The 17,030-nt window shown below is 40.8% G+C and overlaps 1 protein-coding gene across 11 annotated transcripts in view; it reads left to right on the top strand.

The window, feature by feature from the left end:
- Erc2 (ELKS/RAB6-interacting/CAST family member 2) overlaps positions 1-17,030 on the top strand; it is a 919,008-nt gene that overhangs the window by 158,231 nt on the left and 743,747 nt on the right. For 7 of the 11 annotated variants that reach the window (XR_015737860.1, XM_087906197.1, XM_087906199.1 and 4 more), the window contains exons 3-4: positions 8,910-8,933; positions 9,561-9,977. Coding sequence is in view for 10 of the 11 variants with exons in the window: in XM_087906197.1 (XP_087762323.1) it covers positions 8,910-8,933; positions 9,561-9,977 (441 nt within the window). In the remaining variant the exon portion in view is untranslated. The remainder of the gene's footprint in view (positions 1-8,909; positions 8,934-9,560; positions 9,978-17,030) is intronic. The other 4 variants (XM_087906198.1, XM_087906200.1, XM_087906206.1 and 1 more) reach the window with 1 other exon arrangement.

Raw genomic sequence — 17,030 nt, 5'->3', positions numbered from 1 at the left:
ATTTGATTCTATTGATCCACGTATCTGTTTTTATGCCAATACCAAGCTGTTTTTGTTACTATAGCTCTATAGTATAGCTTGAAGTTAGGGATGGTAATGCCTCTGGAAATTTCTTTATTGCAAAAGATTGTTTTTGCTATCCATGTTTTTTTTTTCAAATGAAGTAGAATTTTGAGGTCTGTGAGGTGTTGTGTAGGGATTTTGATGGGGATTGCATTGAATCTGTGGATTGCCATTTTTATTATGTTTGTCCTACCTATCCAGGAGCATGAGAGATCTTTCCATTTTCTGATATCGTCTTCAATGTCTTTCTTCAAAGACTTAAAGTTCTTGTCATACAGGTCTTTTACTTGTTTGATTATAGTTACCCCAAGATATTTTATATTATTTGTGGCTATTGTAAAGGGTGTTGTTTCTCTGATTTCTTTCTCAGTTCATTTATCATTCGAATGTAGGAGGGCTACTAAGTTTTTTGACTTAATCTTCTACCCTGCCGTGTTACCAAAGGTGTTTATCAGCTGTAGGAGTTCCCTGGTAGAATTTTTGGAATCACTTGTGTATGCTATCATATCATCTGCAAATGGCAAAAGTTTTACTTCTTTCATTCCAGTTTGTATCTACCTTGATCTCCTTTTGTTGTTTTATTGCTCTGGTTAGAACTTTGAGTACTATATTGAATAGATATGGAGAGAGTGGACAACCTTGTCTTGTTCCTGCTTTTAGTGGGATCGGTTTGTGTTTCTCTCCACTGAATTTGCTGTTGGTTGTCGACTTGCTATATTTTGTATTTATTATGTTTAGGCATGTTCCTTGTATCCCTGATCTCTCTAAGACCTTTATCATGAAGGGGTGTTGGATTTTGTCCAAGTTTTTTTCAGCATCTAATGAGATGATCATACAGTTTTTTTTTCAGTTTGTTTATATGGTGGATTAAATTGACAAATATCATATGTGGAGCCATACCTGCATCTCTGGGACAAAGCCTACTTGATCATGGTGAATTATTTGTTTTATGTGTTCTAGGATTTAGTTTGTCAGTATTTTATTGAGTATTTTTGCTTCCATGTTCATGAGGGAGATTGGTCTGTAATTCTTTCTTTGTTGCATCTTTGTGTAGTTTGGGTATCAGGGTAACTGTAACCTCATAAAAAGAGTTTGGCAATGTTCCTTCTGTTTCTATTGTGTGGAACAATTTGAGGAGTATTGGCATTAGCTCTTCTTTGAAATTATGGTAAAATTCTGCACTGAAACCATCTGGTCCTGGGCTGCCTTTTTTTTTTTCTTTTGGTTGGGAAACTTTTAATGACTGCTTCTATTTCTTTAGGTGTTCTCAATCTGTTTGAATTGTTCATCTGGTTTTGATTATATTTTGGTATTTGCTAACTGTCCATTTCTTTTAGATTTTCCAATTTGTGGAGTACAGGTTTTTGAAGTATGACCTAATGATTCTCTGAATTTCCTCAGTGTCTGTTATTATGTCCTCATTTTCATTTCTGATTTTGTTTGGATAGTCTCTCTCTGGCTTTTGGTTAGTTTTTATAAGGGTTTGCCTATCTTACTGATTTTCTCGAAGAACCAGCTCTTTATTTCATTCATTTTTTGTATTATTCTCTTTGTTTCTATTTTATTGATTTCAGTCCCAAGTTTGATTATTTTCTGTCCTCTACTCCTCCTGGGTGAATTTGCATCCTTTTTTTTTCTAGAACTTTCAGGTGTGCTGTTAAGTCACTATTGTGAGATTTCTCCAAATTCTTTATGCAGGCACTTAGTGCTATGAACTTTCCTCTTAGAACTGCTTTTATAGTGTCCCATACATTTGGGTATGTTGTGCAGTCATTTTCATTGAATTTTAGGAAATCTTTACTTTTTTTCTTGACCCAGTTGTGATTCAGTTGTACATTGCTCAGATTTCATGAGTTTTTAGGCTTTTTGTAATTTGTGCTGTTGTTGAATTCTAACTTGAAGCTGTGGTGATGTGATAATATGGGGGGGTATTTCAGTTTTTTTTGTATGGGTTGAGATTTGCTTTCTGACTGAGCATGTTGTCAATTCTAGACAAGGTTCCATGAGTTACTGAGAAGGTATATTTTTTTATGTTTGTGTCAAATGCTGTATAGATGTCTGTTAAGTTCATTTGAGTCATAATGTCTGTTAGTTCCCTTATTTTTCTGTTAATTTTCTGTCTGACCAATGTGTCCATTGGTGAGATTGGGGTGTTGAAGTCTCCTACTATTAATGTGTGGGGTTTAATGTGTGATTTAAGCTTTAGTAATTTTTTTTTACAGTTGTGGGTGATTGTATTTGAGGCATAAATATTCAGAATTGTGACTTCATCTTGATGGACTTTTTCTGTGATGAATATGAAATGTCCTTCTTCATTTCTTTTGATTAACTTTTGTTTGAAGTCTATTTTGTTAGATATTAGGATAGCTGCACCAGTTTGTGTCTAAGATCCATTTGATTGGAAAATCTTTTCCTAACCTTTTACTCTGAGGTAATAATGTCTGTCTTTGAAGTTGAGGTATATTTCTTATATGTATCAGAAAGATGGATTGTGCTTTTGTATACATTATGTTAACCTTTGTCTTTTTGTAGATAATTGAGTCCATTGATTTTAAGAGATATTAATGACCAGTGATTATTAATTCCTGTTATATTTTGGTTTTGTTGTTGTTGGTTTGTTGCTGGTGGTGGTAGTGTGTGTGTGTGTGTATTTCCCTCCTTTGGAATTTGCTGGTGTGAGATTATCTATTGTCTTTATTTTTGTGGGTGCAGCTAACTTCCTTGCATTGAAGTTTTCCTTCCAGTTCTTTATGTAGGGCTGAATTGGTAGATATTCATTTTTAAAATATGATTTTGTCATGGAATATCTTGTTTTCTTCTTCTATGGCGATTGAGAGTTTTGCTGGGTATAGTAGTCTGGGCTGGCATCTGTGGACTCTTAGTGTCTGCAAAATGTCTGTCCAGGACCTTCTAGGTTTCAGAGTCTCCATTGAGAAGTTGGGTATAATTCTGATAGGTCTTCCTTTATGTGTTACTTGGTCTTTTTTCCTTTGCAGCTCTTACTATTTTTTTCTTTATTTTGTATGTTTAGTGTTTTGATTATTATGTGGCGAGGGTGCTTTTTTTTGGTTCAATCTATTTGGTATTTTGGAAATTTCTTGTATCTTCATAGGCATGTCCTTCTTTAGGATGGGAAAGTTTTCATCTGTGATTTTGTTGAATATATTTTCTGTGCCTTTGAGATGGAGTTCTCCTTCTTCTATCCCTGTTATTCTTAGATTTGGTCTTTTCATGGTGTCCCAGATTTCCTGGATGTTTTTGGCTGAGAATTTGTTAGATTTAATGTTTTCTTTGACTGATGAATCTATTTCCTCATCATATCTTCTATGCCTGAGATTCTCTCTTCCATCTCTTCTGTTCTGTTGATTACGCTTTCATCTGTAGTTCCTGTTCATTTACCCAGATTTCCCATTTCCAGAATTCCCTAGGTTTGTGTCTTCTTTATTGCCTTTATTTTAATTTTCAAGCCTTGAACTTTTTGATTGTTTTTTCTTGGTTTTCTTGGCTTTCTTTAAGAGATTTATTGGTGCCTTCCATTTTTTTTGTTTGTCTTTCTTCACTTTCTTTAAGGAAAGTTTTCATTTTCTCTTTAAATGTCTCTGTCTTCTATATAAAGGTTTTTTAGGGTTGTTTTCTTCTGCTTCATTTCATTGGGATGTCAGGTCTTGCTGTTGTAGAAGCACTGGGTTCTGGTGGTGCCATATTGCTCTTTATGTTGTTGAGTGTGTTCTTACATTACCGTTTACCTATCTGCTTTTGGGATAATTATAGGTATGGGTATTGATTCTTGTGATGTCTTTGTTGGATGGGTCTTTTCTTCCTTTATTGTCTGTTTCCCTTGTCTTTTGGTCTGAATGACCAAGGATTCTGGTAATTGACTGGTTGTCGGGTTGAGTAAGGTTTAAGCTGAGGTTTGTGGGGGTTTGGGAGCCTAGATCCAGTATATCATCCAGTTCTTCTGGCTGGTATGAACTTTACTTATGCCTATGGGGTCTGTTCTTCCAGCTGGTGTGGGTTTTGCCTGTTCCTATGTATTCTGTTATTCCAGCTGGTGTAGGTTTTGCCTGTGCCTCTTCTTCCTACTACTGTGGGTGGCACTTGTACCTATAGGGTCTGCTAATGTTGCAGGAGAGGGTTGTTCTCGTGGAGGCTGCTCCTCTTCCAATTGGCGCAGGTCATGTTTGTTCCTCGAGACGCTGCTGACCTTGTGGGGGAATGGTTGGCCAGCGGGATGTTGGTGGGTTCAGCGGGTTTGGGCAGCAGAGTGGGTTTTATAGGTTACAGTGCCCAATGCGTGGCGGCAGTAGTGGAGTCGCCTGACCTCAATACTCTTACCTGTTGGCTGACTGTAATTCTGTATTTTTCATTACTATATAATTTTATTCTTTTTCAAATCTGCCAGTTCATTTTGGAGTATCACTCTTATATCTTTGGTTCTTTACTATTTCCTTTAAAAATATTTATTTGTATACTTACACATTTCAAAAACCTTCCCTGTTCTGTATATGAGTGTCAGTCATGAAATGTTTCTAGTGTCTCTGATACCTCACTCCAATTTCTTCATCTTGTGAAGCATTGTTGCCCCTGACAGGGGCTTTTGTCTCTGTTCTTCTGTACCCCAGATTTATGCTTTTCTTTTTCAGGGATCAGGGGTACTAAACTACCTGAGGCCATTCTACCCAGTGTGCAAACCTGGGCATGATGGGGAAGCAAGCATGCTGTCTGTCTCAGTTACCTTCTTTGGCTCAGCTCTTGCTTTGGCTCTTGCTCTCGACTTTATTGCGTGCATGTGAGTTTTCTCTCTCTCTGTCTCCCTTATTCTTCTTACCCATTCTTTCCCCCTCTTCTTTTGTCCTTAGAGGTTTCTCAATTTCTGTTGTTCTCATTTGTAAATGAGGTTGACTACCTAATTTTTAAGTTCCCTGAAACTCCTGGAAGATCCAATTCCAGGTAAGCAGGTGGGTTGCCCTCTTCAGAATGTAGGACATTGTTGTGGTGGTCTCTGAAGTGACCTTAGCCTATTCTGACTGGTGGGGTGTGTGCTCTGTGCCTGGCATATTGAGCTAAGCAGTAACTCACTTAATCACCATGAAGTGATTTTGTTTCATTGAAGTTAATACCTCCTATCTCTACTGTATCTCTCTTACAAACATAGAAACTGAGAGGCTATTTTTAGTGCAAAATTTCTTAGCAAGGGTGCTATTACATTTAAAATTGAAATTATCTTTCTTAAATATCTAACCTGAGATAAGGATATCCAATGAATTTACAAAACTGATTGAGCTATTATTAATTTTATTTTTCATTACAATGTCTGTGTACGTGGTGTGTGCAGGGGCATACACACTACAGTATACCTTTGGAGGCCAGAGGACAGCTTTGTGAATTTCATTTTCACCTTCTACCCTTATATGAGTTTCTGGGCTCAAGCTCAAGTTTCCAGGCTTAGGAGGCAAGAGTATGACTGAGCCATTTTGCTGGCTCAAGCTGAGTTTCTTAAAGATTGAGTAATTAGAGATAAAAAGGAAGAGATAGAGTTGAGGGTAGGGGAGAAAGTGATATCAAAGGAGATGTCTTCCTAGTCCCTGTGTCCAAGGATATGAACCTGAAAGATGATCAAGACTTACCAGGTGTATATTTTGTGCAGAGAACAAGTTATGAATGCTTAAGTCTGAACATATTAACATTAAAATAGAGCAAAAACTAAATGCAGACATAGATTTGTGACATTTAGGAAATGAAATTTAGGTTGACTATCACATTGTATTTGCCCGTTTTGTGACTAACAGACTAATGGAAAAGTGTTTCCTAATATCATGTAAACTATAAGCTTCCTTTTAGCTACCTTTCTACAAGATATAGCTTGGATAGGATGGCTGATGCTGAATTGTGAGAACTTCTCCAGCCCACTGGTCTGCTGTAACCACCCCACTCCGTTCTTTGCATGTTCTGAAGGACTTGTTCCACTTCCAAGCCCACGTGCAATAATGGTTCGAGCAGGGATGCGGAGGTCAGAGCAGCTAGATTAGCGTCTGGCTATGCCCCTTGTCAAGCTGAACGAGCTGGAACAACTTGCTTAATTTGTGTCTACATTCTCATACTGCACGTGGAGATCGTAACAGTGTGTACCCTCTTTGGGCTGTTAGGAAAGTTGGCTAGAGCCTGGAGCCATATGTGGCCGATGTAAGTCCTGTTCAGGTTTTCACTGTGATTGTCCCTCAGTAGGTTTGCTTTCTCTTTTACTCTGAACTTTTCCATGGGCTCTTCAGCTTGCAACTTTATGCTATGGGCAGACTCTCATTTTTCCTTGAAGACACTACTCATTGGTGGGATCTACATAGCCCTTTCCTAGGAGACAGCTTCTCTGTGTGTCTTGCTAGCTAGCTATGACTTTCTGTCATGACTCTCATGACACAGTGTCTCTTTTGTGGCTTTTCTTCTTTCCCTGTGGACAGGAGCTATGAACATGAGTTACTTTCTTTTCCTCTTGTTTTATGCTTTATGAGTCTGAGACATAGAAGATAAATGTATACTGAATGGATAAATGGCCCTCCTCTTCTTCCCTTATACTGTGCACCTGTGTTATTCCACCCAGGAAGAAGATAGGCATTAGACTGAGCCCTACTGTTTAGATATGAAAGCAGAGGACCGGGGTGATAGACAATGTGTCCACCCAGGGATGGTTCCCTTCCTGTTATCTTGCCAGTGTTGGCGCGTGTGATCAGAGCATTGCTGCGAATTTGTTTTGGAACCTCCTTCTGGCTTGTTTATGAGTCTGTAACACACACACACACACACACACACACACACACACAGAACAAACATGATCTTTGGTCGCTCTCAGGAAAGCCAGTTTCTATTCTCATTTGTCTCCAAATTAACTTGCATCAGCTCGGAAACCCACAGCACGGTCAAAGGACAAAGAAGTGCTAGGGAAAAGCACATTCGAGTAGCCAGAAGACCGTCGCCAAAGCACACCCCACAGCAGGCCCAAAGTTGCTCCAGTGCAATGTTTGATTGGTTTAGACGTGGGGTCTTGGTGGAAAAAAATCATATGGCCCTGTGCTGTTAGTTTATACTTTCTGCGACAGCTTTATTGAGGTAAAAATGATTTATCTAACAGTTTACGCCCCGTGAGTACAAATTGTCAGTTCTCATATATTCCCAGAGCTCTGCAGCTAACTCCACCACCTAGCTTGAGACTGTGTTTATCACACTGGAAGAAACATCGTAGTGGTCCGTAGTTATACTGTCTTCATTTTCTGCAATCAATCTGCCATGAATTTGCTTATCTGGATATTGTGTAAGTGAAATCGCCCTGTCTGTGGTCTTTGTAACTGACTTCTTTTATGCTGACATAATTTTTTCAGGGCCATCCTTTAGTTATAGCACCCCATTTTCTATCTAAATAATATTTAATTGACAGGATGTATCACATATGTGCACTCATTAGTCAATAGACACATGGATTATTTGTACCTTTTGGTCAATGTTAACAATGCTGCTATAAATACCTGTATATAAACAAGCTGATTAAATAGATAAATAAAATTTAGTATATCTCTATAATGGTATAAAATTCAGTTATAGGAAGCAATGGGATTTTGATACTTGCTAAAACAAGTACTAAACTCTGAATGCATATGAAACCAAAGAAGCCACTGATAAGAAATATCTTTCATAGGCAAAGTTTTAGAGACAGAAAGATTATTGGCTCCCAGGACTTTGTCTTGGGAAGGAAATAGGAAGTAGATTGCTAAAAGGTACAGCATTCCTTTCTGTGCTGATAAACATGATAAAAACGGTGTTGATGGTTACACAGCTTTGTGAATAAAAGACCCTGAAATTTACATTCATAAGATTGTGTTGTATCATGAAATAATCAGTAATCTATGTCAATGTGTAGCATTCACTATCCCATGAGGCACTGTGGCACACAGCTAAGAAAAACACCCCTCAGGGAACTTCTCATTCCCGAGTGTGCAGACCAAGTGAGTAATTCTAGAGCGGAATCCAGCAGTGTGCAACACTGGGCTAGTTTCTGGGTGAAGCCACGTTCAGAAAGATCTCAGCACCTCCGGGTATCAGCCACAGGACTTCAGGCAGATTTCAAATGTTGACTGTTCCAATATTTATATAGCTCAGACACAGTATTATCTGTGCCTCACAACACCATGAGTCCGTGTTGGCGGGAGCCCTGTCTGACGTCCAGCTTGATTCCTCCGCTTACTGTTGCGGTCTGGTTCACAGGCAGGATTATGTGTCCATGAATGAATGAATAACTGCTATTTTTGAAGTTTCTTGGTATGTCCCTGGGCAAAAACCGTCTTCAGGTTTGTGGCTGCCTCCTCTGAGCAGTCTGAGGTTGGTCTGGAAAGGAAAACATGAATTCACCAGCTGACTTCATTCAAGGGTTTTTTTTTTTTTTTTTTTTTTTTTTTTTTTTTTTTTTTTGCCAATGTTAACCACTTTCTCTGGTGCTCTCCACTGTGGTGGCAGGAAACAATGTTTTGGGTACTCTATAGATCCTCTCTGGTAAGATAGCCAAAAATTGTGGGTGGGTCAGAGACAGAGTGGGAAACAAAAGGCTATTGAACTAAGCCTTGATTGACTTCTCCTTCTTTCTTTCATTTTTTTTTTTTTTTGCATTGATCCAGCTTCAGTGCTCTGAATTGTGTGTAGCTTATGGGTGTTGGTGTAATGAGAATTTTTTCCTTTTTTTTTTCTTTTGTGAAGGTATTCTATGTTGATTAAGTTCTTTTTGTTGACTATCCTTTGCTTGCACTGGACTTTTCTTTCTGTTGATTTTTTGCTTCGTTTTTTTTTTCATTTCCCATGCTGTTCAGTTATTGGATGCCAGAAGAACCAAGGTTTGTTCACTCTTTGCAGCTTGTTTGTTTTGCGCTGCATAGCTTCACCTCCTTGTGTGTTTGAATGTGTTGTCTGTGTCTCCATTTATTCCCTTTTGCTTGCAGAGGCAGTAATCCTGTTTACTAAACCTGTTCGCAGCTTTATTTGTAAAAAATAAAGTCTTTGTTTGCGTCTACCTGTATTGGATCCTATTATTTTCATTTTTAAATGGATATTCATTTATCATGGAAAATGATGGATTGAGAACATCTTAGAAAACAAGGAATACTGAGTCTGGAGTGTTGTGGGCCCAAGAAGATGTGTTTCATGAAAATCTCCCCCTAACCCTCGCCCTTCCTAATTTAAACACCGTAGATGTATAATTTCCCACGTGGTCAACACTAATATACCGTTTCTGTGTGTGTGTACATTTCTCTTCTCCTAAGACATTCAGAAAACATCACTGAATTAATTACCCTCTCCATGTGCTGTCCCATGCTTCTGAAGTCACCGTGGAGGACTTCATAGCTGACCCCTGGACCTCATGATTAACATTCCATCTTCATGGTGTGGTAGTGGCGGATAGCACATGACCTGTTTATTGACTTTCCCCCTTTCTCCTCTCCTGCTCCATCCTTCTCCTGTAGCACCTGCAGTTGACCATCCAGGCCCTTCAGGATGAGCTGCGGACCCAGAGAGACCTCAACCACCTCCTGCAGCAAGAGAGCGGCAACCGAGGAGCGGAGCACTTCACCATCGAGCTGACCGAGGAGAACTTCCGCAGGCTCCAAGCTGAGCACGACAGACAGGCCAAGGAGCTGTTCCTTCTGCGGAAGACATTGGAGGAAATGGAATTGAGAATTGAAACACAGAAACAGACTCTTAATGCCCGAGATGAGTCCATTAAAAAGCTCCTGGAGATGCTGCAGAGTAAAGGGTTACCATCCAAAAGCCTAGAGGATGACAGTGAGCGCACACGGCGGATGGCAGAGGCCGAGTCTCAGGTCAGCCACTTGGAAGTGATTTTAGATCAGAAGGAGAAGGAAAACATCCACCTGAGAGAGGTAAGGGCATCCATCAGCTCCCCCAGAGCCTCGCTTTCGGTACTAAATCTGTTATTAAGCTGTTTCATCAGTTGGAAAACGCCTGTAGCCTCAACCTCATGCCCCTGTCATCGGCTCCCTGCTCTGCTCTGCCCATGGCTGTTAAAGTAGAATTCACTGTGCACTTCCTTCTGCACTTCTCGCGTGCATCTGGTTGCCAGTCAAACTTGTGCAGCACTCAGTAACTCTAAGTTGCTTTATGGTCACTTTTCCACAGGTGGCTATAGTTTTGGGAGCTTGTTGGTCAAATACCTCTCTAAAGAAACAAACCAAATAGGTGATTAGCCACCCAATGAACCCAGGCATTTTCATCATTTCTGAATCGGGGACAGAGTTTATGGAAAGCAAAACACGCGTGTGCTTTTGAGAAGCATGGTAAAATGTACGGAGTGACTCTGACCATTTAGGTTTAAGATAATCCTCGTCTGCGTTTACATTTGTCTAGAACAGACTGTTCCAGGGTTTCTGAGTATGTGTTCCATCCTCAGTGTATTAAATCATTTGAAGTCATCCGGAGGCAGTTTCTCTGGCTGGCCACCACCACTGAATGTCGAGATGCTCAGATATCTGAGAATTTATGGTTAGTTAAAGCTTAGAAAAAAATGTGGGTGTCAGCCAGGGTTTGAAATTGTTAGCACAGTTTCCTTGCTACTGTGGTAGAGATGGATCTAAAAGTATCATGTAGGCCAAACTGCTAAAGGGAGACACATACCACATAGCAAATTGCAGGCCTTAGATATGTTTTCAAAACACATATTTGTGTTTTGATATTTGACAGTGCTAAATACTAATTCCACAATAGCCTAGATTTCTTGGTATTGAATACCTGTTTAGATGGGAAGCTGCCTTGAGAGTCCCTTGTTTGCTGTTAAGAAAGCGTGGCTTCCTTGCTGAGATTTGCTAAGATACCAATGCTCCCATAAGGTTTCTCTAATATTGTGTGTATGTGCTTGGAATATTATTTTAGCAGACTTTGGTATTTTCAAATCTAATGCCCTTTACTTCTAATCTCACTTGTTTTATTTTCATGAGGTTTTAGCTGCATATTTTGGAAATCACATGGCTTGGTTTTATATTAAGATACTTAAAGAGGTGTTTTCTTGGCCTGCTCTATCCATTTGAATTCCAAGAGTGTGAACGTGGTGGGCAGATTTCTAAAATGATCTCTAGTGGTCCTTACAACTTGGAATTCACTCCCTAGTGTAATTACTTTCTCTTGAGGACTGGGTAATTGTAGAGACTTGCATCTAAAAGAAATAGTACGGCAGAAGCAATGGATACTGATGCCATGTCCAAGTGATGTTACAGAAGTCTGAAACTTCTGCCTTGTTGCCTTCATAGTGTTTTGGTAAAGCAAGCTGCTGTGTAGAAAGGTTGGATGGTAAGAACAGGAGGGCAACCTTCAGCCAGCATCCAGTGAGGCGAGGAGGTTTGCAGCATGTAAGCCAGCAATGAAACCTGCCGGCAGCCACAGCTTAGCATCAGATGAGGTAACGAGTGCAGGCGACGCCGGAGCTGCAGTCTTGGGAGACATAGGGAAGCAAAGGACCCAGCTAAGCTGGGCTTGGTCCCTTGACCCATGGTGGGGGAGGTAATGAGCATGTGTTTTTTTGAGCTGATTAATTTGGGGGTCATGTGTTGTGCAACAGTGTGTGACTAATACACAGAGCAGCAATTCTCCCGCCCCCCGCCACTCCATTCCTCCTTTGTGATTCTCCAGTCTAGTCTAAAGAAGAAGAACAACAAACATCATGGCATGCATGGAGACCGTTAGATTTTGAAATGTTACTTGTGCTGTCTCAGAATTGTGGTAGTAGAGCATCTCTATTGTTAGGAAAAGCTGCTGCTTTAGTTTGGGACCAAGGGATGCTGTTATATATGTAGCTAGAGTGGGATGCCAGAGAAACCACCAGTTTAAGCGCACACATATACAGCCTCTCCATGCTGGGTTCTTGTGGTCAGGGTGGAGTCACTGCTTTTCTGCTTTAGATTTTGCCTCTAAGTAACACTTACTTGATGCTGTCTTGGTTCATTTGTGTGGTCATTTCCATTTAAAAGAATAGAAACACAATTCATATTTTTTCTGAAATGGATTGGTTCTCACAGAGGTCTTCTGTGGGTGCAGATTATTAGACCCTTGACATCACTTTGAGAGGTGTTACAAAAAGGGCAGCCTGCACACTCAACTAGTTTTATTGGTCATCAAACCAGCCAGCTGACTGTCCTAATCTTGGCTCATTAAGAACAGATAATATGTAAAAAGTATGCCTATGTTAAAAGTACACATCTTAAATTTGAATGCAGTGAACATAGTTTAGAGGTTTAAAAGACCTTCTTTCCAGGAGGGAGACCATGAAAAAGGAAATCAGGACCGCGAGGGGTGCGTTCGCCCTCTGATACAAGGGGACTGATCGAATGAGAGCTCACCAAGGCCAGCTGGACTGGGACTGAATGAGCATGTGATCAAACCGGAGTCTCTGAATGTGGCTGACATGGGGGCTGACTGAGAAGCCATAGACAATGACACTGGGTCTTGTTTTGTCTGCATGTACTGGCTTTTTGGGATCCTAGACTGGTTGGATGCTCACCTTCCTAGAGGGAGAGGGGAGGAACTTGAACTTCCCACAGGGCAGGAAACCCTGACTGCTCTTAGGACTGGAGAGAGAGGAGGAGAGGGAGTGGGGGGGGAGGAGGAGAGGGAGTGGGGGGAATGGAAGGGTATGGGGAGGAGGGGAGGAAGTGGAAATTTTTATAAACAAATAAATAAATAAATTTGAAAAAAAACCGACCTTCTTTCCTAAGAGAGGACTGTAGTAGCTTGTGAGGTCCTTGTTTAAATTTTTAGGAATTTGGGGAGTCTGCTCTTAAGTCATTGGTCACTTGAAATTGGTCATGGTTGGGCTAGTTCCACCTCAGAAATGGATGCATGCATCCTTAGTCGATCACACGGAACTGTTACTCCTGTCTTCCAAGTGAACTGTTGCCTCCTCTGCTGAATGCACTGATGAAGCAGGCTGGCCTGTGAAGAGATCAGTGTGGGAATCAGCTGAGTGGAACCTCCAGCCAGCATATGGTGAGGCCTAGCAGTCCTCCTCCCATTCTCAAGAGCCATTCCCAAAGCTCGCTCACCAGCATCCTGCTGAGTAAAGCGCAGGAAATACTTACTAACGATGTCAGCAAGAAGGGGCATTTCAGAGTCGGAATGTTAAACACTGAAAGAACTCTGACTTTAACGTCATTAACGATTCACAATTCAAAAGTTTCCAGCAGTATCTGAGTGGTTGGCATTGTGTAGATGCTGTGTGCTAAGTGCCTGAAGTGTGGAGACTCCTCGTTCATTTGGCCGTTCGCTTATTTATTAGTTAGGGGGAATCATTTATTTGTGTGTTTGGAACAGGGTCTAGTTAGTTCTCCAGATCGGCTTTGAATTTGCTAGATAGCCTAGGCGGGCCTCACGCTTGTCACCTTCCCTCCTTAGCCTCTGGAGTCCTGCATTATAGGTGTGTGCTCCTCATTGCATACGGTTTTATTGAGTATCTACTTGAAAGTGTGGGATGGTAGCTGATAGCTTGACTTAATTTCTATTGTGAGAAATAGGTGGGCACATAAAGGAGTGTTATGAAAGCGGGAGGGAGGCATAAAGCCCAGGTGAGGCTAATTTCCAGCTTGGTGGTTAGGAAAGGTGCCTTGCTGGGGCCTCTCTATGACAGTGATCTGAGCCCAGTGACCAAAGGAGCCGGCTGGGGAAGGACCTCAGAAGACGGTTTTTCTCACCTTCTAGGAGGTAGGCGCTACTATTTGTCCTCCTTGCCTGGGGGACCCAAAGGACAAAGGACATCAAGAAGCTTGCTGATGTTGCATGGGCAGCAAATGATAGAGATGTTTTTTGAACCGTGTTGACTTAGTCTCAGCATTTAGTTCACTACGTCCCTTTCCTAGGAACATCTTTGCTGGAGTGTTCTGGACAGAACAGGCATTTTGTGAGAAAATAAAAAGGGTCACTTCTAGACAGAGGACTTAGGAAAGGCGGAAATCTCAAAATATGTGACTCACTTTTACTGTACTGGCGTTCTTTGTAAGGCGTTTTGGAAAAATGGTAATGCTAGAAAATCATGTTTCTGACCCATAAAACATTCAACACACAAATAGTTGTTTCCCAACCAAAAGTCTGGGTCATTTCCTTCATTAATTATCCTTTAAGGCCGATTTCATTGTGAGCTGTTTCCATGTTCTCCACTGCGGCTTAAAATGCGCTTCTGTCACAGTGTTTTCAATGTTAGTAGAACAATATGTCTGACAGCTTTTGTTATTAAACTAGTAAGAATAACTCAGCATGAAAATAGAAACTGCCTGACCTCTGCTAATTAAAATGAATTTAAACCAGGATTTAAAGTGTTCTTGAGGTTTTAACTTTTGTGTGTTCTTGATTTCTTTTTCATTACGTGCAGTTGAGCCAGGTCGGAGCTGTGGTACCATGCTGGCGGAGTGGAGTGCTAGCGGCTTCATGATTCATATTCAGGCAGAGGTTGGACCTCACAGATCTCCCATCCCCAGACCTCTTACAGCCCATTGTTTCAGGCGCTCTGGAGTTGGCAGGAATTGCACACGAGGCAGAGTGGCTTACTTTAGTGTCCTCTTGTTTTCCTGTGATCTGGAACAGGCTGAGAGTCAAACCACTCCTCATGTAGCAGGAGACAGCAGCAACAGCAGTAACAACAACAAAATGAATGTGATGACTTCCGCTTATGTGAGACAGTAAAGTCAGTGCCAGGAGCTACGGCTGACATGTGAGGTGAGACTCAGTATCACTCACCACGTCATCCATGCTTTTCCACACAGGTTGATTAGATAAGACGGGGTTTGATGACTTCCCTTGTACTCTAGCTTTTTCTGAAAACATACTGTTCTGTGTAAACTATCCAAAATACTATTGATCTCACTGAAGAGAGAAAATACATAATGCACTCTTCTCACATTTGTTAGACTTATACTGAAGGAGTCTTAGAGCAGAACCAGAGGTCTTTGTGCACTTGCCATACTCTCAGGCGCTGGGTGCAAAGGGTTTATCTTGTGCTGCTATGGTTATTGATGTTTTATGCTAATTTCTTGGGGTCAGCTAGCTTTTCTTCAGTAGTAGAACTGAAGCAAAAGAACCCTCAAGCCACTGGGGCTAGGGCTTCTAACAGCCCAGGGCCAGCAAAATCCAGGACACAGGGTCTGAGTTCGTCTTCTGTGCTATGAGGAGGCAGTGAGAAGTAGATAATGTGAATTCCTGATCAATGTGTTTATCTATCCAGAATGTTCTGAGGCTAATGGAAGATCCACCAAGGTTGTCACCTTGAGCTTTATGTCTTTGATGACGGATCAAACCTCCTTTATCAGATTTCTGTTCAGATTTCTACATGATGCTTCAGTCAGCCCCTGCCCCATCAAAACCACGTGGCCTCGTTTTCTTTAACATGCCTGTCCTTAGTTCTGCTGACTGCACTACAATTTTGCTGATGTAGGCATATCTAATTCTGACTCTACAGATTCAGTCATTCTATTTCTATTCACAAGGCTTATCACAGAAAATATTCTGAACACACAGACTTAGCATTTTTATGTTTATTTTTATAAAATTTCTTTCCCCCACATATTATAAAAATGAACCATTATTCCCATTTTAATATAATGCCTTAAAAAAGAACCCGATCAGTACTCTATGAGTATTCTCATATCCCAAATATTTGCCTGTAGATGTTCAGCAAATATTTTAATTAGTGGAAATTATTTAAAACACTTAGAGAATTTTTCAGTAGTTTATTTTGGGTACATAAATGAATCTAGGCATGCAAGATACTATGAGAGTATCTGGGGCAGGGCAATAACGCAAGCTCAAGCAAGTGCATGCAAACTCACAATGCATAACTGCCAAAACAACCTGTCAGTGAACCAAAAGCACAGTAGCTAATGACGCACACTCCTAGCCAATCACAGCACGCCAGCAATGACCACCAGTTTCAAAAGGGCTAACCAAAAACGTTTCTGCAGCAGCTTAATTTCCCTAATTCCATAAAGACCCTGACCCTTTTACAATAAAGAGCCTTTACATTGGAATGGAAAAAAACCTTTATTTTCAGAGTCTGTGCATTGCCTCCGCGTCTTCTCACCTCTTGCCCCCAGGAAATGGGGATTGCACAACAGGCAGCAGCAACAGGCCCACAACAACTACCAGTATCCATGTCAGCTTTGGGATTAAAAAATAGATCACATGCACTAATGCTTCCTTTGTGTGCCCTGTGCTATGTTGCATTGTTACCACCCTTGTTATACAGAGTGAGTAGTGAGTCCCCAGACGACATACAACAATGTTGGAGCTGTGACAGCTCAGTCTGGCTCAAACCTTGTACCACTGCTTGGGGTGTTCCCCAGGAGGACATTGAGTAACAGTTAAATGCTGTTAAAGGGAGTGGAGCTGGTGACTGGCTTCACACGTCACTGCACTGGGGAAACTGGGGTCTTCTCTTGGGGTCCATAGTCTCATTGATAAAATAATTTAAGAACTGACTCACAAGGAAGCTCAAAGACAGTTTTATTATTTATTTATTTTTTATCGTTTTTATTGAGCTATATGTTTTTCTTCACTTCCCTCCCTTCCTTTCCCTTCCCCTTCTACCCTCTCCCATAGTCCCCATGTTCCAAATTTACTTAGGAGATCTTGTCTTTTTCTACTTCCCATGTAGATTAAATACATGTATGTCTCTCTTAGGGTCCTCTTTGTTGTCTAGGTTCTCTGGGATTGTGATTTGTAGGCTGTATTTTCTTTGCTTTATGTCTAAAAACCACTTATGAGTGAGTACATATGATATTTGCCTTTCTGGGTCTGGGTTACCTCATTCAATATGATGTTTTCTAAATGCATCCATTTGCCTGCAAATTTCAAGATATCATTAATTTTTCTGCTGTGTAGTACTTCATTGTGTAAATGTACCACATTTTCCTTATCCATTCTTCGATCGGGGAACATTTAGG

This window comes from Myodes glareolus, chromosome 5, assembly GCF_982192425.1.
Source record: "Myodes glareolus chromosome 5, mMyoGla1.1, whole genome shotgun sequence".
NCBI classification, from domain to species: domain Eukaryota; kingdom Metazoa; phylum Chordata; class Mammalia; order Rodentia; family Cricetidae; genus Myodes; species Myodes glareolus.
Note: the sequence above shows the minus strand (reverse complement) of the source record. Positions and strands in the feature narration are given on the sequence as shown.